The 26,801-nt window shown below is 45.7% G+C and overlaps 1 protein-coding gene, 1 long non-coding RNA gene and 1 pseudogene across 8 annotated transcripts in view; 2 read left to right on the forward strand and 1 right to left on the reverse strand.

Annotated features, from left to right (window-relative positions):
* Nucleotides 1-26,801, reverse strand: part of Atp8a2 (ATPase phospholipid transporting 8A2) — a 554,904-nt gene that overhangs the window by 524,202 nt on the left and 3,901 nt on the right. The window contains exon 1 of one of the 5 annotated variants that reach the window (XR_004116436.1): nt 10,859-11,564. The exons of 1 other annotated variant lie outside the window; for it this stretch is intronic. Coding sequence is in view for 1 of the 4 variants with exons in the window: in XM_031362594.1 (XP_031218454.1) it covers nt 10,859-10,934 (76 nt within the window). In the remaining 3 variants the exon portion in view is untranslated. Of the gene's footprint in view, nt 1-1,276; nt 1,662-10,858; nt 11,565-26,801 lie in introns of those variants that run through there. 3 more of the 5 variants (XM_031362599.1, XM_031362594.1, XM_031362597.1) reach the window with 3 other exon arrangements.
* LOC116085148 lies at nt 10,539-26,775 on the forward strand. 3 transcript variants are annotated; one of them, XR_004116440.1, is made up of 4 exons: nt 10,539-10,888; nt 11,411-11,612; nt 23,511-23,624; nt 25,851-26,775. It is a non-coding gene; the product is annotated as an uncharacterized LOC116085148 (long non-coding RNA). The 3 variants fall into 3 exon arrangements; XR_004116438.1 differs by lacking the exons at nt 23,511-23,624; nt 25,851-26,775 and adding an exon at nt 19,011-19,167; XR_004116439.1 differs by lacking the exons at nt 23,511-23,624; nt 25,851-26,775 and having other exon boundaries at nt 11,390-13,826.
* On the forward strand, nt 21,332-22,191 carry LOC116085146 (annotated as a pseudogene).

Below are 26,801 nucleotides of genomic sequence, written 5' to 3' on the forward strand. Positions count from 1 at the left end.
ACAAACAAAAAAGGAGAAACCTTAAACACATCTAACAAGGTAAAAGCAACCAGTCTGAGAAGCTAGAGACTGTATGACTCCCAATGAGTAACATTTGCAGAAAGCAAAGCCACGGAGATGTAAAATTCTCAGTGGCTCTCCAGGGGTCAAGAAAAAGGTGGAGACAAGTGAGTGACACAGGGGGAGGAAACTAAACTCTCTGATACTGTTGTGGGAATGCATGCCATTGTAGACATTTCTCACAGCATAAAACTGCAAGTCTGACCTCATATAATGGTCCAACTATACTGACATCATAGTGCTGATGCCACAGTAATACACTATGATGTCATCACACCCACTCAGTTTATCCGTCAAGGAGTCAGAAGGGATGGAGGACACTGGGAGAATACCACCCTCTGAATCGACTAAGCAGGGCTCACATGGGCTCATAGAGACTGAAGCAGCAAGTACTGGGATCTGCACCAGATCCTCTGTTTATATGTTACAGCTGTTAGGTTGGTGTTTTGGGTGGACTCTTAACAGTGGGAGCAGGTGTCTCTGACTCTTTTTCCTGCTCTCAGGTCTCTTTTACTCCTGTTGGGTTGCCTTGTCTTATTGTATCTTGATTTGTTGTGTTCGTGGTTGTCTCTTGGAGGCCTGCTCTTTTCTGGAGGGAAACCAGGGTACAGTGGAGGTGGGTTTAAGAGTGAATGGGGGGAGCTGGGAGAAGCGGGGAAAGGGAAACTGTGGTCAGGATGTATTGCATTAGAGAAGAATAAATTTTCAATCAAAAATTTTTATATTAAGTAAGTCTAGATGAGAGACTTAGAACGATGGATGGACTCCCTTTGCCTGTGTACCTTCAGTCTCACTCTGTCCCCATGCTCATAGCCTAAGAGTCCCACTGAAGCCCTCACAGTACAGTTTATCCCACCTGTTCCTGATATACAAGACTCCCAGATACTGAGTGCAAGCGCACAACCACACACTATCCAACATTATGTGTAGCAACATTAACTACACATAGTCACACTGTGTTGCCTAGTTACTATCACAGCCCAACAAAATATATGAATGTAATTTAAAAGTAATTCCTCCAGGTCTCTGAGTCCTAGACAGCTAAACCATTTTCACTTCATCCCTGTAATAAAACTTACCTTTGTCTTTTCCTCAAGACTTGGAGCTAATATTAGCCCCAGCGCGTTTCCAAACTGTATTGGTCCATTTTCTGTTGCTCTATTGAAGTACCTGAATGTGGATAATTTTAATTTGAAAAGAGGTTTATTTAACTCACAGTTCTGTTCCGAGGGTTCAGGGCCTCAAAGAGGCTCTGTTGAGGACCTCATGACGAATAAATAGTATTACAACGGCAGAAACACATGTGAGAAGAGTCACATGGTATGAGGAGAAGTGAGCGAGGCTGCCAAGGGTCCAGCTTGTTCCTTTATGATCACCTTCTCAGAAAACTAATTTAGAGGTCACACAACAATGACTTCATCATCCTCGATGACTTACAAATACCCTGCTAAGTCCCACATCACCATATGACCACACTGAAAACCAGGCTCCCAATGCAAGAACCTCTGGAGAATAATTCATAAGCAAATCATAGCAAACACCATTTACTCAAAGGTTTTTTTTCCCCTTTGGGATTTACTTCCCACATTTCTGTTACAATTAGTTGAGAAAGTAACACAGTAAGGAGAAGACTTTTATGGAGAGGGGTGGGTAGGTTAAATCTCTAAAAAGAAACCCAGATCAACACTCATTAATGACTAGAAGAAAAGTGCATCTGAGACAGATGCTTGTCCCGAAGGAAGTTGGTGACTGGAGAGGGAGTGTGTATTGCTGTCCTGTCTACACGGTACCACATGAGGTCACGAGTCCCTTGTCCCATGAATCCGGAGCTTATCATATTCAACAGTCTCTACAAACCATGGCTGATGATATCATAAAATAGTACAAGACTGAAGCAGTTCGATTTCACCAGAGACTGGGTTCAAAGAAATAGAATTTCGCAGTACTATGACCTAGTTCATTTTCAAAATTAATCTAGATTATGCCCAAAGGGGGTTTCGTACAAGGTGAGAAGACAAAAGAGTCCTGGAAGGAACTCTGGAGGCATCTGAAAACATGAGCTCTGATGCCTTTGCTGGGATGATGCTGAGAACCCGCGGCAAGTGTCTGAAACTCACCCTCCATGGCCTCAGCTTCCTACCTGGACCATTTTACATTAGAATGTACACGGTTCAGAGAGGAATGGAGCAGAGAGGTTTGAACTCATGAATCCATTGCAGCTATGGTGCCTGCACAAGGCCTGCCTGCATGATAGCAAGCCAATAAGACTAGTCAGATTCCAGCAGGCAGCACTAACTGGACTCAGCAGTTTGAAAAAAAAATGGAAGTGGACGGCATGAGGTAGAAAGGAGAGAGTGGGGAGTACCCAGGGAGAGGATGAGAGGATGAGGGGCAGTTGGAGTGGACATGAATAACGCGGCATGCACAGAATTGCCAAAGAATTAAGTTAAGATAAAAGCGTGAGTCTGGTCTGTAACAGTGCTGTCCAGCAGAAATACAACACGAGCTAAAAACATGCTTTAAATTGTTTTAACACTTGGTTTTTAATTATATCTAATACTTTGTATACTAAGTAATTTTTTTTTAATTTCTAGTAGGTATACTAAATAAAAGTAAAATTACAAGCTCTGTGTGTTGGTGCTTGTCTTTTAATCCCAGCAGCTCAGGAGGCAGAGGCAGGTGACTGTGTGGGTTCAAGGCCATGAATAAATGATGAACTCTCTTAAATACACACACACACACACACACACACACACACACACACACACACAGAACCTCAGTATACTCTGGCTGGTCTCTGTAGACTGGGCTGGATAGAACTCACAGAGACCCATCTGCTACTGCTTCCTGAATGCTGCAATTAAAGATGTGGGCTCCCACGCCCCATAAATTCCCTTTTGTCTACTGTCCTAGAAATTCAGTGTGTATGTTACAGTATAGCCCAGCTGTGTTCTGGTTTACCATCAGTCAACCCCACATAGCTACTGGCCCCATGCTGCCTGGCAGACAACTACAAAGTCACCTTCATCTTTGACTATCTGTGACAATGGTCTGTAAAGTATTGGTTACCATCTACCTGACATCTTGTCCTCATGAAGTATAAGGCCGGGGAGATGGTTTTACAGGTAAAGGTGACCACTGACAAGCCTGATGACCTGAGTTCAATCTCACACACAGGGTGGAGAGAGAACCGACACCTGCAAACTGTTCACCTTTCATGGTGTTCCATGAACACACACACACAGAGATAAGAGAGAGAGAGAGAGAGAGAGAGAGAGAGAGAGAGAGAGAGAGATGGCCCCATGTACACTTTTTAAAATAAAACAATACTAAGCAAGTGAGGTACAAATACCACTATCCTAGTTTGTTTCTCAGTTGCTCTGATAAAACACTGAACAGAAGTCACTGGGGATTAAGGGTTTATTTGATTTAGACATCCTAACTCCAGTCCATCGTAGAGAGGAGTCGGGGCAGGACCGAAGCCGAGGCAGGAACCATGGAGGAAAACTGATGGCTGGCTTGCTCACTTGGTCATTGCTTGCTTCCTTGCTTGCTGCTTGCTTTTTATTCTTTGTGTTTATGGGTATTTGGGCTGCATATACCTCTGTTCACTGTGTGCATGCAGTGCCTGCCGATACCAGGAGGACGTCACCAGCACTGGAGTTACAGACTGCTGTGAGCTGCCTTATGGGTGCTGGGAATCAAACCTGGGTCCTCTGGTAAAGAGTCCAGTGTTCTTAACTACTGAGCCATAGCTCCAGCTCCTCAGCTTGCTTTCTTATACAGCCCAGGACCACCTGCCCTGGGATGGCACTGCCCAGAGTGGGCTGGGCCCTCTCGTACCAATCATGAATCAAGAAAATGTCCCACAGATAGACTTTACAGGCCAAATTGATAGACAGAGTTCTTTAATCAAAGTTTCCCCCTCCCATATACATCTAGGTTTATATCAGGTTGACAAAGCTAACAGCACAGCCACTTCTCATGAGGGGGACAAGCTCCTCCCCTGCCCTCTGACCCCATGGGTTCCACCACTAAAGCAAACAGCCATAAACATACAGACGATAAAGCAAACAGGTAATGTTTGCCATTGTGCATTTGCCAAGACACGGCCTAGCTCGGCACTTCATTTACAGCCTCCATTCATCCCCTGTATTTGCATCTTGCCCAGTGTATTCTCGGTGGGAGATACGACCCACTGACCTGCCCATATTGATGTTCCCTTTGAGAATCTCTACCCAAAACCTATGACCAGAAATTAAGACCCTGGAAGAGTTAAACAGAGTCGAAGAAATCTATTTCCAAGGATCTACAGAGTAATAAAAAAGATGAACTCAGCCTACATAAACTTAGGTTGTGTTCCAGCAGAAAAGAACAGCATAGTAATTTGGGGCAGCAGAGCACAAGCTGGGGCGTGGCACAAATGGCCATGTCATAAACACTAAGCAGGCTGCTTGGCTCAAAGCCCCGCAGCTGGGCAGGTCCCCTGGGACTCCAAGGATGGGACTATCATTTAGCTTGTTACAGATACAGTAACAACTACTGTGGCGTTTAAAGGCAAAAGTTCCACAGCTTTAAAAATCAAGATATGCATGCTCGGTGCATTAGGAAGAAGTAATAAGGAAACTGAAGAGAGTCTTAAATGGGGATAATGTTTCTGTGGCTAACCTAAAAATAACTGCTAGGAGGCCTAATCCCTTACTAACTGGATAAGAGCAGGCCAGACACAGGTGTGTCCTTTGAATACGAATGAACTGCTCCCTGTCATTAAGGTACTTGAAAACAGCAACTGTCTTGAACATGGCATCTGCAATGAGATGCTGCACAGCAAAAGTGCTCACTCCAAGAAGTCATTTGCCTCCCCAGTCATCCCCACACATGCAATCTCAGTGATGGGCTTGGACCATTTACAGTAATCCTCGGATCCCTCTGCCCCTGGCTGATGCTGTGTCTCTGGAGGTGAGGAGGAAGCTGTGCGCAAATGCTTTTTGGGAATGTCTGAAATGAATGTGTGCTTGTTACCCGACACACTATAACTCAAATGCAGCGAATTACTTCCAAATGCAAAAATCTCCGAATCAAAATGAAGATTTTTAGGTCACATTTTTAGGATGAAATATGATGTATCTTTTTCTTTTCTTTCCTTTTTTCTTTTTTCCTTTCTTTTCTTTTCTTTTCTCTTTTTACTAACAGGTGAGACATAATCCTTCGGGGCAAGGGTCCATGCACCCAGGCACAGAACTAGGACATGTGCAGGTTGTGGTAGTAGGGTAGCATAAGGAGCCCGCCACCACACAGCTGGAGAATAAACAACACCACATGTGCACGCTTTTGTTATTTTAATTTGGTTGTTGACACAAGTTCTCATTAATTGCCCACATTGGCCCAAGAGATATGCATGCCTCACCCTTCCAAACAACTAGGACAAGAGTGCAAGCCACATCTGACTGCACTCTCACAGACACATGTGCCTAGGAGGCACACAGGCATAACTGTCCTCACCTCTGTGCTGCTCAATGCCACATGGCAGGTTATGCTTTGTGTCTGCCCTTGACAACGATATGGAGAAACTGCCAGGTCATAAATGTGAGCTCACTTTTATTTTTAGCCTTTCTGTGGTTGTTAACATTTTCCCTGAGCACTTTTACAAGGATGTAAATAACATCTTGTCTTGGTGTGCTATTGACTGGAAGTTATATTTAGTAAATGTGAAGAGCCCCAGGGATAAGGGGTGAGACCCTTCTTCAGGGGTGCTGCATGAACATCCTCTCATAAACCATCTGAAGGTTCTAAGAGAATAGCTTTAATGTAATCCATTTGTCTAGCTGGCACCTCCACCAGACGAGGATTTAAGATAAAGCATCCATTGTAAAAGTGAAATCAATTATTAAACAACTAAAGCCATCAAATTAGGGGCATAGTGGCCAATTGCAGGCATAAGACAAGACTCCTTTCAAAGAAGAGAACAGCTAGATACTTGAAAATAGATGTGTACAGAGTAGGGGGAGTAACAACTGTCAGACATTAAAGAGTGGACAGTGTGGGATGAGGGTAACCGACCAGTGTGACTTTCTGCATCATATACACTTAGACATGCCTCTATGTAGCCACATCCTGGGTAACCCTGTCTAACTTGATCATGCATCTGGTAATTAATGCATGTTATTTGAGTCACACACACACCACTGACACAAGCACTTGGGGGAAGGGGAGAGATAAAGTCTTTCTCTACATCCTCATCTATAATGTAAGTAAAGACATGGCCTGTAGGAACCAAATGGCAATGTCAGAGTTTGAATCCATTTCTCTCTAAACCTACAGTCTGGAATTTTATCCTTAACACATACTGTCTTCAAGAACTTCCAAACATAATCCAGACCTTCAGAGCCCGTAAGAAATTACCCAGGACAGAGGTGGTTCAAGTCTGGAATGCCCTGGATATAATGCATAAAATAGAAGCAAAGGAAATGAGACCCATATCTGCCTTATTTCCTACCAAGGACAAGAGAAACATCTAGAATGAGTGAATGAACCTGTCCTGTTCAGATCAGATCTGATCCAGAACTGTGCCAGCTCTGTGGGCCTCAGTTGGTTCTGCTAGAAATGAACAGGCTGCTCTGAAATAGTTGGCTGTGAAGTGAAGGGATTAAACTGCCTCATGCCATTTTCCAGCTCCTACATTCTAGTATCAGAGCTGCTGGGATCCTATCTTTAGATGTCCTTACTCCCTTCCTTTAAAACTCAGGCCAGGTAGTTAGGTTCACACAGGAGCCCATTTAAAAATCAAAACCAGTTAGTTCATATAGTTCGTCTTAAGGGGCTGCAGAGTTTGCAGTCCCATAGGAGGAACAACAGTATGAACTAACCAGTACCCTCAGAGCTACCAGGGACTAAACCACCAACAAAGAGTATACATGGTTGGACTCATGGCTCTAGCAGCATATGTATCAGAGGATGGCTAAGTCGGTCATCAATGAGAGGAGAGGCCCTTGGCCCTGTGAAGGTTCTATGTTCCCGTGTAGGGGAATGCCAGGGCCAGGAAGCAGGAGAGGGTGGATTGGTGAGTAGGGGGAGGGAGGAGGGAACAGGGGATTGTTTTTGGTTTTATTTTTATTATTTTTTCTTTTTTTCGGAGAGGAAATTGGGAAAGGAGACATCATATGACATGTAAATAAAGAAAATACCTAATAAAAAAAAATCAAAACCAAAAGAGTCCCTTACTGACCAGAAGAGGGCAGGAGAGACAGGTAGGGATTAGTCTGTTGCTGCTATGCATTCCAATGCTAAATACTGTATCAGGAAGACCTGGTTGTCCCAAAACCAGGGCCAGTGAATTCTGTAGTACACCAGCTTTTGTTGTATAAACCTTGCCCCACCCCCCAAGTTATCCCTGATTGGTTAATAAAGATGCCTACAGTCTGGGCTAGGCAGGAGGGAGGGAGGCAGAGCAAAAGTTCTCATGCTTGGGATCACAGAAAGAGAAGAAGAGGGAGAAAAAAAGAGGAAAATCACCATGGGGTAGGTAGATCTCCAGTCCATGGCCGTGAGGGCAGGCTCGATGGACTAGGAGTAGCCCAGGTAGAACATATTAAGTTGATGTCTTGGAGATCACCACAGGGAAGTAGACAAAATAACGTAGAGAGTTGATACCTGCCCAGCTCTCATGTATTTAAGATTATAAATCTAAAGGTTTTCTGTGTGTTTTATCTGGGAGCAATATGGTCTGAAATGGGGTTTAAAACCCCTAATAGATATTTAAAGACAGTAAGGGGGTATAGCAACCCCCAGAATAATAATTACCACAATAGAGATGGAAGGGTTGGGTAAAAATGTTGGAACAGACCTACAAGAGCATTTTCGATAAGATTTGTAGCCATCCAGGCCCCATATTTAATCTTACTAAAGGTATGGGCACTGTGCTTACTGCCTGCCTGCTCTTTATTGCTGCTCTCTTATGACACCAAATTCAGAAACTTAATGAGAAGGAAGTCACCTCTTCCCTAGAGAACAGGGATGCTGTGGTCCTCCAGAACAGCTCCCCCTTCCTTTCCATCCTCGCTCCCCACTGCCACTGCCTGCACACCTGTACACATTCCTGCTTCACCTCCCTGTCCACCTGTGTCCTTTACCTGTGCACGTAGGCCCCAGGCTGGGTACAAGCCGAGAGCCACTGACAGCAACTATGCTTTGTGCTCATCCCTAGACGTTAGGTTAGAGAATACCTGTCCTGTTCAGTGGCCCATCTCCAGATCCCTGAAGTGTCTGGCACACAGAAGGTGGTCATTGTATGTCCAGGAACTCATGCTACATCCTGTAACTGGTCTTTGGATCCTCTTCACTTGATAAGAGATCACTTCGGGGAAGAACTGAGAAAAAAATACAACAGGACACCCAGAGTAAACTGGGAGTCTAAAGTTCATTCGCCAGAAATGATGATCCCAGAAGACAAACGGCTAGTTTGGCTGCTCAGCGCCTGATCTCGAAGGACTGTGAACCAAGAGACCTGCTAGTTTGCAGAAAAAATGAGAAACAGTGGGATTCTTTGAAGATCACATCACTAGTATTTTATGGGAATACACAACTGTCAGGCCTTTTGCCCAGGTTTTTTTTTCTTGCCATCCATGATTTGTGTTCTAACTAGACCCCTGTTGTAAAGTCTCACCTTTTATCTTCCACACCCCACATCTGTCATCAGCAAGGTCCCGTTGCCCTCCACCTTCAGAAACTCCAATGCCTTTTTCTCTCAACAGCTCTACTCTGAACCCTACTCCCCACTGTGGCTCACACCACAGACCACTGAGAAGGCCCTGTCTGAGATGTCCTTCCTGTTGCAGTCAGACTGCATAGTCAGTCTTCAAACAACGCATCCTCCCTCTTACCTTCTACGGCCACCACTCCATTTGCTTCTCCCTCCATTAACTGCAAAGGGTACCATGGACAGTCTGCTCCCCTCTTCCAATCCCCTCTTGCACTCCTACTAACAGATATCTCTTCCCACAGTTACACAATAGCAGCTCTTCCAAGGTCATTGGTGACCTCCAGAGAAGAGTCAAGCACCAATGCCCAGAATCTTTCTGGAGCTTTTGGCGGCATTCCTGACACCCCATGCTTCTTCACATCCGGTTCCAATCCCTTTCTGTTGCCCCTAAGACCCTCCAACTTGAAAATACTGAAATGTTCAGTAGTAGACCTTCGGATTCCTCTGGTCTACGTTATATAATTTTTGGAACCCAGTGAAAAGTTGAGATGCTGTGTGTGCACCTTGCACGGATATCAAGACCTGAAGCTTAACAACAGCAGAACATTAAAGCAGGTCTCTCTCTCCCAGGAGGAGGTCCTGTGCACCTGCAGGAAGGGCCCATGGAGGCATCCTGGGAGGCACTCTGAAATTTAGATCTCTGGATGTGAACTAAGGCTCAGAAGCTAGTCTCTACTAAACATCCCTACTAGGCTCTCCAGGGGACCCTTCAGATGCAATACGTTCAAAGCTAGATCTCTCATTCTCCCACCCTGCCCAAAGAACCAACGCTCGGTGCTCTCCCATCCGAGGGTGTTTCTTCACAAAGCCTTGCATTCTTGGCACTGCTTTAAAAAGCATATAGTTCCTTCCCTCTGGTACCTAGGCTGTTCCTCTGATTGCTCCCTGACGCCCCTTGTGACTCCCCACCTCCTTGACTTGATATTTTGCCCGATGACCCTTTCAGGAAAGAATTCTGCTCAAAACGAATGTTACGGTGTCCTGATATTGCCCACGCTTAACAAGCACTAGTTAAACGACATTCTACTCCCTCACGTTGCTCAATGGTGGAAATGTAATGGCCGTTTATTTTTATATCTCTATTCCCTCAAGACAGACAAAACCACAAACTTGACAAGGGACTTTAGCTCAAACCCTAACCTTGAACACTCTTCATCAAAGATCTATCCAGACTTTTTTCAAGGTGGCCTGAAATGCAAGACGGGCATCGTTTTGGAAGTCTCCTCTAGTTTGGCATTATCTAAGCTCTGGGTCGCCTATCAAGTGCTGTAGCCACAGAGTATCGCGTGTGCCTGGGTCAGGTTCCCTAAGTACATTACACAACAAAGGCATCTACAGTGAATGGTTGGAGAAGCTTTATTTCAAGTCCCATCGAGGCCCCTGCCAGCGCTTGAGCATGAATGCATCCGCATCTCCGCAGCTTCCATAGCCAATGAAACCCTGCGCTACCCTGTAAGCCAGAGAGCCCTTGGGCCCCAGGTGGTGAAAACATTATTAGTGACATTCTGCTTCCCTTAGGTCTCTGTACAACACCATACACTCAGTGACGCAAGCAGCCAACCTGAGAGGCAAGAAGTTCCCTACACTGGCCAAAGGGTGCCCATGACAACTGGAAACAGGACAGAAAACTGCAGCTCCTGTCCTTTCCAGCATCAGCATCACTGCGTACGGACGCACGGATAGGCACGCGCGCGCGTGCGCGGACACGCAAACGCGCACGCGGACACACACACACACACACACACACACACACGAACACACATGGATACACGCATACACACGGGCACATGCATACGCACACACGCATGCACAAGGGTGCCAGGGGGATGAGACTTCTCTCACACTCGCCGCCCCTCGCCCCTTCGGCACCGTGGGAGGACTTTTGGCTGCGCAAGGTTGTCTGACCAGGGGTCAGCAGGGCGTGGCGTCCGGAATCCCGCAGCCCCAGGCGCCCGGGGGAGGGGACAGGGCGAAGGGCGGAGCAGTGTCTCCCAGCCCCGGGCGCCGCCCCCGCCCCGGTGGCCCACCCTCCCCGCTCACCCACGGACGCGCCGATCCTCGCCCTCCGCGGTAACGACATCTTAAAAGCCTGGTCCAGGCCCGCGCCGTTCAGCATCGCGCGTGGCTGGGAGGCTGGGAGGCCAGAGGCGGGCGGTGGGGACAACGCGGGGGGCTGGACGGCAGGACCACAGCGCCAGGGCCATGAGCGAGCGGGCCGAAGGCTGAGCGAGCGCCGCGGGTCGCCCTAGCTAGTGCCCGCAGCCCCGAGGCTGCGCCGACCGCGCCTCCCGCACCGCAGCGGCCAATGCGGCGGCGCCCGGAACGCCGCGGCGGCCTGGCTGGCCCGGCAGCGCGGGGGCGGGGACCCGCCCGAGGCTGCGCCTCCCGCCGGAGTCCTGGCAGGTGGCTCGGGAGACGCGGGCAGGGCTGCGGGGCTGGGTGCGGGCTCCGGGAGGAGATGGGCGCATCTGGGCGGCTCTGGGCCCCAAGCAGTCGCTACCTTATCTCCCTGCCTATCCCTCGTGCTGTGCAGCGGTGGGTCCTCCGACTTCCTTCCCTTTTCGTTAGCAGCTTCTGCTCTTTTGTATCCAGCCCGACGGGGTCTGCAAAGGGTCCTTTGTGCAGTAAGAATTTCCAGGCTGAGACCTGAAATTCAGAGAAGTGCTGGGTCTGCAGCTCCTGTCCTCAACGGCGTGTCACAGTCGGGAGACCTCCAGAACGCTCACCCACCACACACATCCACTCCCACGACACACGCAATGCACCTTCTACATGCAAACAAATCCATTGAGAGGTAAGGGATGACTGGCCCAAGGTCACTCGGCTTGCTTTTGTTTGATTTCTCCCTTCACTTAATGTTTAAACTGAGTCCTTCTGAGCACAGTTCTATGGGGGGTAGTGAAGAAGCCAGCTAAATCTTTACTGTGTCTGACGAAATCTTGACTTTAGACTAAAAGCAGAAAAACAAACCAGCCAACGGGATTCTGATCTACTCTTGCAAAAGGGATCATTACCTTTCCTTTTACATAAGGTGGGGGAGCCTCTGGGGCTTGGAGGGCCATGGAGTGATGGGCTGTAGGATGTAAGAAGGCGGTTGGCTCAACACGACTCAGAAGCCGGTGTTGGTTCAAACTTCAGGAGTCTGACCACGAGTGGTTTATTTTAAGCACATTTAGCACAGCCGAATTTGGTGAAAACTATTCCGGTGATGAACTCAATCTCGCGTACACAACAGAGCATACATAAGCCTCCTTTAGGAACATAGTCAGCTAAATACGGATTGGACGTGACTACATAAGTCCATAAACATAGGTTCTATAGATTGACTGAGAAAAAAGTTTTTGATAAGAGTCTGAGGAAGGGTCTGATGCTGAGAAATTCTGTGGCCACACAGATAGAAAAAAGTCACCCGGCTGGGAACCACAACCAGCCTTCTGGATCGGTAACAGGTATTGTCTTCTTTGAAGGAGCAACCTTGTGTGCTTAAAATCCCAGGTTCCTCCAAGTGGTTATCTGTGAGCACAAACACCTCCAAGCCTCCTCCGATAAAGCATGGACTCTGGCCCTCAGGGTAAACATTGTTTCTGAGAAGAAATGACTTTTTAGCCGGGAGGTCCAAGAAAAGGGAAATGTGTCAAGTGTTGAGCAGAGTTGAGCTTCAGGGCAGCAGAACTTCTCAGTGAGTCTCTCAGGCTGCTCTCAAAGCTTCGACTGACCACTGCACTGAAGCTGTTAAAAACATCCATTACTATATATGTCATTATCCCCCCAAACAGGAAAGAATGACCAGAACTCGATGAGAATAGAAAAAATAGACAATAGCCATTTGTAATTGTTCTTTGATTTCACCGAATCACAAAATCTTATGGTTCCTGTCTTTGTGGGTACCTTCCGGTAACCAAATTGTCCCAGAGCTCTGGAGAAGTAGGACAGTAGCTTAGGAAGGAAGGAGTCTTACTGTGCTGGGGCGGCCTGAGCTCACTCCCAAGTGTAGCTCAAGATGACGTGAAACTGGTGGTGATCATCCTGCCTCAGCCTCCCAAGTGTGGGGGTTACAGGTGTGAGGCATCATGCAGGTTTGTGGAAGGAGCATTAAGGTCGTTCACTTGCCACACTCAGGAGAGACTGTCAAGGGCAATGGAGGAGTGTTGAGCTTATCTCCATGGTAAATTCCCCTCATTGCCTTAGCAGAATTGGAAAGATTAGATTGGCATTTGCTGCAGAACGTAGACCTCTGACCCACCATCGGTGATAAAAGGAAGCAAAGGCACACAAGACGAAAACCAAGCAATGAGCAGTGTCTCTTAATCACAATATCTAAGGGCAATGTAAATCACACATAGGCTGTGCTGTCTTTGAACAGAAACCCTTGTGTCCTTGCCAGAGGTAGTCTGGGCCTGAGGTACAGAGGATTTACCAATAGGAGGAAGGAGAGGCAGACATAAAATCCAGAACAATGGGAGCGTCTGGGAGGCGTGTTTCATCTCTACTTATATGAAAGCAGAACTTTCAAGATAATTGCCTCAATTAATTGGCCGTGGCTGCAAGTTTTCCCAAGTGGGGAACAGAGCAGCCCTTTGGGGAGGTGAATGAGGCCTTGGGAGAGTGGCATCACTGAATTTGACTAAACCACAGCTCTAGAACCATTTCTTTTCAAAATGTTTATGTGTGTGATTTTTTTATAAACACACATTAAAAAAAAAAAACCAAGACAGTGTCGTGTAGAGCGCACATTAAAATATAGAGACAGATCCATCTAAGTTTAAACCCCACCACAGGCCTGTAACCCACCCCCTAGTCTCTCTCTCCCTTTCCTCCTGCCCACAGACCAGCTCCTTCCTCATCTTCATCCTCTTCCTCCTTTCCATGGTATTTACAGGGCCACAAGCTAACAGTCAACTCTAACAGCATGGGGTAAAGGATCTTCGATAGGAGATCACGTCATGCAAATCTCATTCTTGTACAGATTCTTATTAAAGACTCCATGGATGCGTTCCGATGACCTAATTCCTGTTTGAATTCTCATTTTCTTTTCTTCCTGAGAGAGAGCAGTGTCCCAAACTGCACTCAGAGTAAATATGTTAGTAGGATAAAACTGAAGGGAAATAGTGTAGGGATACTGTTTATATGCACTGTATGAAGATGTGTTTCTGTCCTTCCTTGCCTGCCTAAGGCACCTTCAGATTGGTTCAGATAAAAAGCCTATGGCCTATAGCAAAGGTAGAACAGAAGATGGGACATCAGGCAGAGCTGGGAACTCTGGGAAAGAGTCAGGCTTAAGATTCACCACTGAGACAGAGAGGAAGCCAGACAAGAGACTGAGGAGAGGTAACCAGCCAGAACTTACGGCAGAACTTGATTAATATAAATGGCAAGCTAGTTGGGAACAAGTCTAGCTAAGGAAGGCCTGGGCATTAATTAACAAAAATAGCCTCTGTGTCATTATCTGGGAACTGAGCAGACTTAGAAGAACTCATACAGTCATGGAGTAGTCAAGGAGACTCTCCCATCTACTATTTTATGCATCCATTCACGTTCCTTTGTGGCCTTGATAATGACCTTCCGCTAGGGCCTCTCTACCCAGTCCTGTTGAGTCCTGGTGAGTAGATTCCAAGAACAGACATGTCAAGAGACAAGGTCACCCATCCTGCCCTGGCCTGGAATGCATGCTGCACCACTCCTTACACATCCTGGTTATCCAAGCAGTCCCAGGGGCCCAGTCATCAGGGGCCCAGTCATCACAAGCAGGGAGGAAACAGAGTGACAAGATTCTGGAGGAGCGTGAGAGCTGAAAACATTAATGCAGCCATTGCTGGAAATACAGTCTCACAGAACTGGCAACATGCTCGTTTAAGTTTAATAAAATATTACTGGGAAGCACACTGTAAGATCAGATATACAGAAAACTTAATGAGAGATGTGTAAGTCCTCCACACTGAATACGTAGCATGTAGGCTCCCAGGAAACACTGTAGTGGTGGCAATAGAGAAATAGCTCATCGAAACAGAACAGAGAGTCTAGAAATAGATCCAGAGCCGTATGGTGAAGTAATTTTGGTAAAGACACTAAAAAGCAAGTCAGTAGATGGAGACAGCTTTCTTAGTAGATGATGAAGTGACAGCTTAATGTCCAGACTGGGGGGAAAACAACAAAACTTTAACCTTGTATCCATGCACCACACTTAAAATGAATCATAAATACTAAAAATAAGGTATTTCAATCTTATAGGAAAAAAAACATGAGGGAAAAGTTGTCATGCAAGGACATGCAAAGGGCTAGCCACAGAAGTTAAGCATTCATAATTAGCATCAGAAATAAAGCTTCTACTCAGCAAAGGACAAGACAAGATGGAAGCCAGGCAAGCCACAGACTGGGAAGAGACTTTAGCAGCAGGTACATCAGGCAAGGGGCAGTCTAGGTGTAAATACCTCGCACAAACCAACTTTTAAAAAATGGTCAAACTACCTGAACCGACACCCAATGGAGATAAGCAAATAGCACATAATCACCTGAAAGGTGACAGGTGTCAGCAGTCATCAGGGATGTGCAAATTAAACAACCGACCTATTCCACAATGGTCAACATGTCCACACTAAAAAGTAATTCCAAATGTTGTGGAGAATGCTCAACTACCCAAGCTTATACATTGCTGTGGGGGAAGGGTAGTGACTTCACTTACACAAAGACCTAGTAGTTTCTCATAAATATGAGTATACACCTTCCCCATGACTAAGAAGCTCTACCTTCAGATACTTACCCAAGAGAAATGAGCATATATTTCTACAAAAAAAATTCTCAAACATAAAATTAATAGCAACCTTGTACCTGATGACCCCAACTTGGAAACACTCCAAAGACCCATCAATAGGCCAAAGGATACACAGTTGTGGTAAAGCTGTTCCTAAAAGTTGTGGTTTAGTTGTTCCTAAAATGGAATGTGACTCAGGCTCAGGTCAACGAACAACATAGATGAATCTAGAAATTCATGCAAAATGAATGGCTCAGAGTGAACCCTAGACAGTTGGATTGAAAACAAAAAGTTTTGGAAATTTACTGGGAGGGGAAGGGGCTCGAGGGAACTTCGAGGGGGTGGAAACTTGTTTAAAGGATAGATATGGTGTATGTATGTTAGGACTATCAGACTCCATAGTTAAGAGGTCCACATTTTACAGCAAAATGCTTGCTGTAAAATACTAATAGAAAAAAACATTTTAGATGCTAAAGTATTATTATTTTTAACAGGAAAAATTTGGAGAACAAGCTCAGTAAGCAAGAAGATGTACAAATAAATTTAAAATAACCCTGGGTTATTTGTTTATGTTTAAAGTTAGTGCTCAGTGGGAGGCACAGCTCCTCTGTGGCCTTTTCAAGCAAACATTTTATCCCTCCCACCCCTCCCTTTCCTCCTCTGTCCTCCTTCAGCCCCATGCCCACCCCTAAAGAGTCTTTCCTGCCAGTTGATTTTTATGCTGAGACAGAGTCTCACTGTATAGTCACCTGACTGGTCTGGAACTTGATATGGAGACCAGACTGGACTCCAACTCACAAAGACTCTCCTGCCTCTGCCTCCTGAGCCCTGGGGTCAAAGGTGTGCACCACCACGCCCAGCCTGTGCATTCTGTTACTGTTATCTTCCCCATCCCCTCCTTCAACATACCATCTTCCTCTCTCATGGTTCCTTTTCTGCTTCACAAGCTACGTGCACTCGAGTGCACAAACACACACGCTCACACACACACACACACACACACTTAAGCCTAGATTCTGCATATGAGAGGAAACATGGTATTTTCCTGGGCCTGACTTGTTTTGTATAACAGAATGATTTCCTTGCATTTTCTTATAGATGTCATTATTTCATTCTCAAAGTTGAATGAAATTCTAATGTGTGTGTGTGTGTGTGTGTGTGTGTGTATAACATTTTCTCTACTGTTCATTTGTTGATGGACATCTAAGTTGGCTCCATTTCCTCTTTGTTTTGACTTTGACTACTGGGGAAGTGAACATGGATCTGCAAGTATCTCTGTGGTATGTTAAATACAAATGTTTTAAGACTTCGATAGATTGAAAAAATTTTAAGTAATCCTTTACATTTTACATTAGTTTTTATTTATATGATGTTTTGCCTGCATGTATGTATGTATGTATATATGTACACATTTAAGTGCCTGGTACCTGCAGAGATCAAAAGAGGTCAGAAGAGGTCAGATCCCCTGGAACTGGAGTGATAGATGTCTGTGAGCAACCATGTGGATGCTGGGAATTGAGCCCAGGTCCTCTGGTATAGCAAAAAGTGCTTTGAATCTCTGAGCCATTTTTCCAGCCCCTTTAATGAAGAAAGAATAAATGCCTGTCATGGGGCCTAAACTTGTAGTCCCAGTACTCAGGAAGCTGAGACAGGATGATCTTGAGTTAGAGACCAGTCTAGGCTATATAGAGCAAGATCTTGTCTCCAAAATAGTGGGGTGTGAAGGAGACAGAGTATGAGTGTGTATGTGTGTGTATGTGTGTGTGTGTGTGTGTGTGAGAGAGAGAGAGAGAGAGAGAGAGAGAAAGAGAATTATATTTACCCATTTTCAGTACACATATAAAGTATATAAATACTTGTCTGTCAATATATGTCTTCATATTATGTATCTACATCCACATCTAGAGAAACTTTTGGATTCTTCTTTATACTTTACATTTAAATTTTTCTTTTTATTGCATTTGTTTATTTGGTGAGGATAAATATGTGCCACAGTGCTCATATGGAGGTCAGAGAATGATTTGCATCACTGATTGGACCCGTGTCCTGTCATGGTGGGTTCCCAAAGCATGTATCTATAAAGCATGAGCAATTGCCCTTCTCTCTTCAGAGGGCTGGTCCCTGAATGCCTGCAGAGACCAAGATTCACAAGTACTCAAACCCTTGGTATAAAATTGTATAAACCCTGTATGCTTCCTCAAGAATAATTTTCAGGTATGTCTAACCTATAGTCCACAGGCCACACATGTCCCAGGATATCTGTAAAGATGGTTCAACATTTTTGTAGATGACAAGGTCATGTTGCAATGTTGAAATGTTGGACCCCCTTCCCTGCATTACTCCTAAGTGGATTATGATACCTTGTATAATTCAAACAACATACAAGTAGTTATAATGTTACAATGTTTGGGAAATAATGACAAAAAAAACAGTCTGGGTGTTCAGCACTGATACAAATTGGTTTTGTCTGTTTCCCATCTCTGATTAATTGAATCCATTATAGGATTCAGAACCAACAGATGCATAGATGACAGCTTCAATTCTATCCACCATTAAAATTTGCTGGAGCAGGACTGGAGAGATGGCTCAGCAGTTAAGAACACTGGCTGCTCTTCTAGAGGTCCTGAGTTCAATTCCTAGCAACCATATGGTGACTCACAAACATTTGTAATAGGATCTAACCCCTCTTCCCGTGTGTCTGAGACAGCCACAATGTACTCGTATACATAAATAAAAGAATTCTTTTAAAAATTTGCTGGAGTGTGCACTATTGGTATGTACACAGTTTCACACTTACTCACATTAAAATCCAAGTGCACATATTCCAACTGTGTGCTAGAAGCAGAGGTGAGCAGAGGTGAGCAGATCCCTCTGGAAGGACAAGCAGAAACTATGAAGATTGAATACAGGAGTCTCAATTCTGAGGTCTTTCCTTTGCTCTCCTGGCTAGAGACCACCAGGGCAGCCACATGCAGACATTAATCCAATTTATACCTGAGGTGCCAAAGACAGTGACAGAACAGGGGTGGGCTCTGTCCTCGAGCAGGTGGAAATACAGCACCTTAGCTGTATCCTTGTACGTAGGAGCCATCTTTAAAGTCAGTCATTTCAAAACTGTTATTTGGGGATGGAGAGATGTCTCCACAGTTAAGAGCATTTACTGTTCTTACAGAGGAACTGGGTTCAGTCCCCAGCACCCACATGGCTCACAACTATATGTAACTCCATTTCCAGGGAATCCAATGCTCTGTCCTGACCTCCAGAGCTCCTGGAGGCACATGCCACACATTCATACACTCAGGGGCATAAATACACATGAAAGAAATAATTTTAAAAAATGGTGTTGTCCTGGGTGAAAATCCTCACACTTAGATTTATCCTTTCTTAAGGAATTGAATTAGCATGACTCTTCAAAGTGATATATGCTTTCTGTGCTTCTTGTAGATCACATGATTCACAGTGCAAGTGTTTCCGAGTATATGGCTGGGGACACAAAAGTGGCTTTTGAAATATATAGTATTCAAAAGTTCAATCCGGGGGCTGGTGAGATGGCTCAGCGGGGAAGAGTACCGACTGCTCTTCGGAAGGTCATGAGTTCAAATCCCAGCAACCACATGGTGGCTCACAACCACCCATAATGAGATCTGACGCCCTCATCTGGTGCGTCTGAAGACAGCTACAGTGTACTTACATATAATAAATAAATAAATCTTTAAAAAAAAAAAAGTTAAATCCATGGTTACATCCAATTGTTGAATCTAAGAGTTCTTTGAAATGAGGGGTCATTGAAAAATGAAAGTGCTGGCCCCAGGGCAGATTCCCCAAACTACAGCAGCTTGGCCAGCTGGCAGTTGGGAAAATGCAGAGACCTGAGGGGCTGGAATGTTGTACAATCAATCGCATTACACGAAATTACGGAGAGAGTGCACTGCTCAGATGAAGAGGAACAGGAATGAGGAGGAGAGGATAGAACCTGAGGAGGAAGTGAGTCCGCTGGAGGCTCCTGGACCTCTTCAGATTGGCCCTTAGAGCAGATGCAAACCCTGCTTGCAGCGTTGAGAGCTGAGCTTCAGCAATCAGAAAAGCACTCATCCCTGTTTGCTTTCTCTTCATTGATATAGCCTGATGCTGTCAGTTACAATAAACATGTCTCCATCTCCCTCCATTATCTGGACTGCGGCTTAATGTAGGCCATGGAATTAGGAGAGTGGGAAAAAGATCAGACCATGCTATACTGAAGGAGTACCCTCCAGTGAAAATGATAACTTACTAAACATATAAAGGCATGTGTACACACACACACACACACACACACACACACACACACACGCACCCTGCTCCTCCTCCTTTCTCTCCTCAGCTTCACCAAAGGCCATGGAAATGGGATCAGCAGGAACACCCGAGACTTGGCAAATGGGCTCCTCAGGGGTGAGAACTTCTGGGCAAAATCTGGAAGGTATTTTGTGAAATTGGTATTGCACAGTTGGTTTGCAGTCGGCCCCATCGTTTTCATGGGGTGAGAATATTGTAGCTCAGTGTCTGCCCTCATCTTCCCCCCACTGTTTTCCGATGTCTTTCTCTGAATATCAAGAGATAGCAAAGGGAGGCACGGTTCAGCCAAGGCTAGTTTGTTCTGAATAATTTAACCCCTAAAGCACTGTAAGTGGTCTTTTGACAGAATGGAGCACACTCAGGACCTTCTGAATACACTGGCCAGTGAGGAAGAGGAGGAGCCAGCACTCTAGAGGTCTGATGTAGACCAGACATGAGTGGGACGTGAGTCAAGGGAGGTTCAGAGGCAAGATAGGGTCCCTCCCCAGGGGGACCTCCCCCTTCTCAGAGGAGGAGGAGTGGGGGAGATGGGGAAGAGTGTGTACGTGAGGGGGGACTAGGAAGGTAGAAGTTGCAATTGGGATGTAAAGTGAATAAATAAATTAATAGGAAAAAAAAACCAGATAGGTGCCCTCTGTACTGCTTTTTTATCCCCTCTATCTCCCAACCCATGGGAGTGGGTAGCCATGGCTGCCAGAGGTTACCTCAACATAGCCTGATAGGACAGAGAGCAGGTGAACCCAGTTCTGTGGCATTTCAGCAGCTCCTTTGGTACCGCACATTTGACTGTTTGCCAGAGTGGATCCACGTACTCCGCTCTGAGAAACAGTGCCAGTATATGCCGTTGCATGGGTGACTGAACTTTAGAAAAACAAGTCTACTGAATCCACTCAGCCAAATTCTCCCCTCATCCTGGAGAATAAGATGCTCACTTATGAATAAAGGGTAAGTAGGAACAAGTGGGATGTGACAGGCGCCTGTCATCTCAGCCCTTGGGGCGGAGGCATGAGCATCGCTGACTTCCAAGTGTGGGAGACTAGGGGACTCATTTGCTGACAGAAGTTACCAGGCCCACAGGCCCTGAGCAGTCAGATAAATGCAATGCCACCTCTGCCAGCCTCCATTCACCCCACCCCGCCCCTCCCTTCTCTCTCCCTTCCCTCTGGCTTCCTCGGCAGACTCCAGGACTCCTGCATATACATCTCTGTCTCCTTCCCTTCCTCTCTTAGAGAGAGGAGAAAAGCTCACGTGATGGGGAAGGCCCAACCATAAGGATTAGAAAAACACACACATTCAGGAAGGCCAAAAGCACACAGAGTTCCACTTAAGGAGAGTCCCCTGAGAGCAGACAAGTGCCCCGGTGATGCAGCCAGTGGCTCATCTATCAGTGTAGCTAATCAGAAGGAGCAAATGCCTATTATAGAAAGCTTGCTCTCTCCACCAGCCGAGCAAGATGCCCAAAGGAAAGAAGGCGAAGGGGAAGAAGGTGGCCCTGGCCCCCGCCGTCGTCAAGAAACAGGAGGCCAAGAAGGTGGTCAATCCTTTGTTTGAGAAGAGGCCCAAGAACTTCGGCATTGGGCAGGACATCCAGCCCAAAAGAGATCTAACACGCTTCGTCAAATGGCCTCACTACATCAGGCTGCAGCTGCAAAAGAGCTATCCTCTATAAGCGTCTCAAAGTACCTCCTGCCATTAACCAGTTCACCCAGGCCCTGGACAGGCAAACAGCAACTCAGCTGCTTAAGCTTGCCAACAAGTACAGGCCAGAGACAAAGCAAGATAAGAAGCAAAGGCTACTGGCCCGTGCTGAGAAGAAAGCTGCTGGCAAAGGGGACGTCCCAACTAAGAGACCACCGGTCCTCCGAGCAGGAGTCAATACAGTTACCACCTTGGTGGAAAATAAGAAGGCTCAACTGGTGGTGATTGCCCATGATGTAGACCCCATTGAGCTGGTGCTTTTCCTGCCTGCCCTGTGTCGAAAAATGGGGGTGCCCTACTGCATCATCAAGGGAAAGGCTAGGCTGGGGCGCCTGGTCCGCAGGAAGACTTGCACCACTGTTGCCTTCACACAGGTTAACTCGGAAGACAAGGGTGCTCTGGCTAAGCTGGTGGAAGCTATTAGGACCAATTATAATGACAGATGCGACGAGATCCGTCGCCACTGGGGAGGCAATGACCTGGGTCCTAAGTGTGTGGCTCGAATTGCCAAGCTGGAAAAGGCAAAGGCTAAAGAACTGGCCACTAAATTGGGTTAAATGTACACTAAGTTTTCTGTACATAAATATAATTACAAAAAAAAAAAAAGAAAGAAAGCTTGCACAGCTTAGCTCAGAAAAATTACATACCTTTTCATACGTCTTGGTGATGGCATTCATTTTGTGAGGATTTGGGGTTTTTATTGTTTTGTTTTGTTTTGTTTTGTTGTTCATCTGTTGTTTGCTTTGAAGACAAAGTCTTGGGATCTCACTATGTAGCCCTGGCTGTCCTGGAACTATGTAGACATGGTTAGCCTTAAACTCATACATAGTTGCCTACCTATGCCTCCTGAGTACTGGGACTAACAGTGTGTAACACCATGCCTGGCTGCCATTGATAGTCTTAAGTCTGTTTTTCCCTTATTGGTACTTTATTCACAATATATTTTATTACTTTTATTTCAAGTTATTTTGATTTTTTTTCCTTTGAGCTGAGCATGGGATTTCCCATGCCAAAACCAATTATTGAATCCTTGAACAATAAACAAAGTTTTCAAACACCATGGTTAACCTACTAACAGAAAGGGTGTTTTGCTAAACCTCAGAATTATCCCAAAGGCCTGGAGGGGAAAACAGATTTCTATTAAACACCCCCATCCCAGACCAGACCTGCGAGATGAGTCAGAGGGTAAAGTATATATGCTGCCTAACCTGATGGCTGAAATCTCACCCCTGGGTCTCAGATGGTGGAGGGAGAGAACAGACTCTTGAAAGTGGTCCTTTGAGCTCCACAAGTATGCAGTCCTGTGTACATACCTGCACACACACACACACAATAAATAAACAAATGTAACACCTCACCCCCAACTGCCCAACCAAGGCGTTTGTCTAGTTTTCCCATGTGGTGATTCAATGACCCCAACTATTGTAGCAATGCAATAAGAGATGTGTACTTCCCTCTCGGGGAGTACAACTGTGAGCTGGCCTAATCATTTCAGTTTCTCTCTGTCCTAACAGGATGTCCTAACCATCCTGTTCTGAGGGAAATGGGCAGGCCTAGGCTATGGACATACCTATCAAATGGCAAATTCTGTCTATCAGAGAGAAAAGTGGGAGTCAAGGGCAGGGGACAGGCTGAGTCAGCCCTGTGGGGAAATTGGAGGATGGGTACTTAAGTCTTTGTATCAGAAGCTGGCAGCTTAGAGATCACTCAGCAAAATGACTAAAATCCACAGACCGGGCTCTGGGGAGCTGGGGAGAGGATTCAGAGGGCCTGAAAATTGTCTTGCACTGTGAGCTGGAACCGCACATGCCACAATCAAGCTATAAATAGATGACAAGCTTTTGGGCTTGTCATCAGCCTCATCCGCTGAGACAAGGAATGAATGTATTAAAGAAAGCCCGCTGTTGTTTCCAGATCATACCACAGTGTGCACAATCAAATCAGCCTGGCAGCTGTGCCCTCAGAGGCAAAAAGTCTGGTACAAAGGATTCTGACTCAGCCCCTATCCTGGTCTGCTGCATGCCCCAGGTAAGAGTTGCATAACACTCAGTCTATCTACAACTTATTTCTTAAGTTTCTGCCCTTGTAGTCAATTCTTTTCTGCTCTTTTTAATGTTCCTTTCTGATCAGGTTAGCGACAGCCCAATGACATGGAAGATGATCACAGTGGAAAATAGACCATGGGAGTGAGTCCTGGGCCTGATAAGTGACTGCCATCAAACCTTCGAAGCATTAAAGAAAGTTTGCGCCAGGCAGTGGTAGTGCATGCCTTTAATCCCAGCACTTGGGAGGCAGAGGCAGGGGGATTTCTGAGTTCGAGGCCAGCCTGGCCTACAGAGTGAGTTCCAGGACAGCCAGGGCTATCTATACAGAGAAACCCTGTCTCGAAAAAAAAAAAAGAAAGAAAGAAAGTTTGCCTTAGGGGTTTATTACTGTGAAGAGACACCATGACCAAGGCAGCTCTTTATAAGGACAGCATTTAACTAGGGCTGGCTTACAGGTTCAGAAGTTCAGTCTGTTATCATTAAGATGCAAGCCTGGCAGTGTCCAGGCAGGCTTGGTGCCAGAGGAGCTGAGAGTTCTACATCTTCACCTGAAGCCCTGTAGGAGAAGACTGGCTCCCAGGCAGCTATGAGGTGGATCTCATTGCCACCTGCACAGTGACACACTTCCTGCAACAAGACCACACCTCCTAATAGTGCCACTCCCTGGGCCAAGCATATTCACACCACCACAGATACGGAGAGGGTAAAGGAAATTTGGAACATTCTAAAGAAAAATCAGTGAGTTAAAATGAGACCCGTGAGCCATAAGGAAACTCATAAGATTGAGCAAGGATTCCTGAGGCAGTATTTCCCTCAGAGATGCAATAGAAGTGGGAGAATTGAACTCCCTGGAAACCTCCACAAAGAAATGCATACCTGAAGTAAAAATGGCAGTTTCAGCTGACAAAAGGGTTTGTGATAAGATACGAAGACGTTACTTAGAAGTCCAACTTGGAAAGCAAGAAGATGGAAATGATTAGTCATCAAAAGGGTGGATGCCCAGAGGGCCAAGAGAACAGTGGTCACCAACAGCTGAACCTCTACACAGTGTTCAGCAGTCCCTGAAGGATGAATGGAACAGTCTGAATGAGATGAAGAAACTGTAGACAAAGGGGCTGCAGTCCTCAGATAATCTGAGCGCAGAAAAATAAATAGCAACTTCCAGGAAAGATATAACCAAGTTCCCAGCCCTAACCTTCCTGGGGAGATTGGGGAAATAGCCATGGAAGAGGATATAAAGAAAGCAAGGTTTAAGTGTGGTGGTTTGAAGGAGGATGGCCCCCATAGGCTCATAGGTTTGAATACTTAGCCCCCAGTTGGTGGAACTGTTTGGGAAGGGTTGGGAGGCGTCGCCTTGTTGTAGAAGGTATGGCTGGGGTAGGCTTGGAGGTTTCAAAAGACTTACACCATTATTTCCTGTGTGCCCCCCTCTGCCTCTTCCTTGTGATTCAGAACATGAGCCCTCAGCCACTGCTGCAGATGCCTGCCCCCATGCCATCACTCTGCCAGCACAGACTCTAGCCCTCTAGAACTATAAGTTCGATTACACTATTCCTTTTGTGCATTGTTTTATCAATGCAATAGAAAAGTAACTAAGACAGAGGGTTTAAGAATTAGCTAAAACTGAGCCAGTGTGACACGACAGGCCTGCAGTTCCAGGAGGCTGAGGCAGGAGGACCATGAGTCAAAGGCCAATCCGGGCTACTACTAAAGACTCATCTCAAAAATAAATCAAACTAAAAACCCAATAAGGAAGACAGCTCCTCCCCAAGGGCAGCACTGCTGAGAGTGACTGATCCCTAGAAGCTCTGAGCACAGAGCTAGACCATGTGCAGGGCCTGAGCTGGACCACATGCAGGGCCTGAGCTGGCACCCTAGGGGCCGAGATTGCTAAGTGAGTTCCTTTGTAGAGAATTAGTGATGAAATAAAGAAATTAAAGCTGGATCTTAGCAGGTTCAATTTTCCAGAATAAAAAGTGTGCTATAGATATAGTACCCCAGACTCCTTAGCATACCCACAAAATTAGCGTGTAATGTCTTGACAAATCTTTTCTATATGTACCAGGAATTTAAATGGAACCAGGGATTTTCTGCACTACATCATTCACAAGGGCTTTTCTCATTTACATGTGACTCTTCATTATGTGGCGGAGGTCTTGATTTTTTCCTACCTTAGAATCTGGGCTAATACCATGATTTCCTTTGCCAGGACACAATGGAAGACACTCTGAAGATCTGAGATGAGGCCTTACACACACTCCCGGTTTCCAGTGATACCTTCTTAGGATACCATCCTTAGCACAAATGACTGCATGGTCAGAGGAACCAAGCTACCCATCCAGGGCCGTTACCAGCTGACCCAGCAGCTAAATGTGGCTTCATGAATGAGCCAGGTGAGGCACCTGGAGATCCATCCACTCAGCAATAGGAACTCATAAGCCACTGAAATTTTGGACTTAAGCAACATTTGTAATAATTTGTTGTGGTTCTTGCTGTTGTTAAGACTGATATACACATACAGATATATGTGTTATTGGACAGTTAAAAAATGTGCAACTATGCAAGCCTACTGAGGGAAACAACAACAGCAATGACAACAACAGCAACAACAGAAAACAAGAACCAAAGCGTTTACACCAAAGAACTCAGTGCACAGTCCCCACCTCAGGAAGCAGGAGAGAGTTTGAAACACAGTATTCCATCAAGATCCACCGTGTGCCGATGCTGCGGGCAGGGCTTGGCGGGAGAAGCCTTGCCAGTAGGAAGATGTGAATAAAAGCCAACTAAAATGAGGAAATGGATTATAGAAAAAGGTAGCATCATATCAAAAATGAAAGTCAAATTAGTTATTGACTAGCAAAGGAGGAATAGACTCAAATGAAAATCTTGTAAGGAGAGTTAAAAGAAGGAAACCAGCCAAGAGCATAAACAAGAAATTAACAGATAATAAGAAAATGCGGAAATGGGGGTTGAAGAGGTGGCTCAGGAGTTTAAAATATGTGCCTCTCTTCCACCAGACCAGAGTTTGGGCACCAGTATCCGTGTACAGAGACTTACAACTGCCTGTAACTGCAACTCCAGGGGGCTCCTGTGAACACTATCCTACAATTATTACAATAAAGTAAATCTTAAAAGTAAAAAAAAAAAAAATGTTGAAAAG

Source organism: Mastomys coucha, unplaced genomic scaffold, assembly GCF_008632895.1.
Source record: "Mastomys coucha isolate ucsf_1 unplaced genomic scaffold, UCSF_Mcou_1 pScaffold9, whole genome shotgun sequence".
Taxonomy (NCBI): Eukaryota; Metazoa; Chordata; class Mammalia; order Rodentia; family Muridae; genus Mastomys; species Mastomys coucha.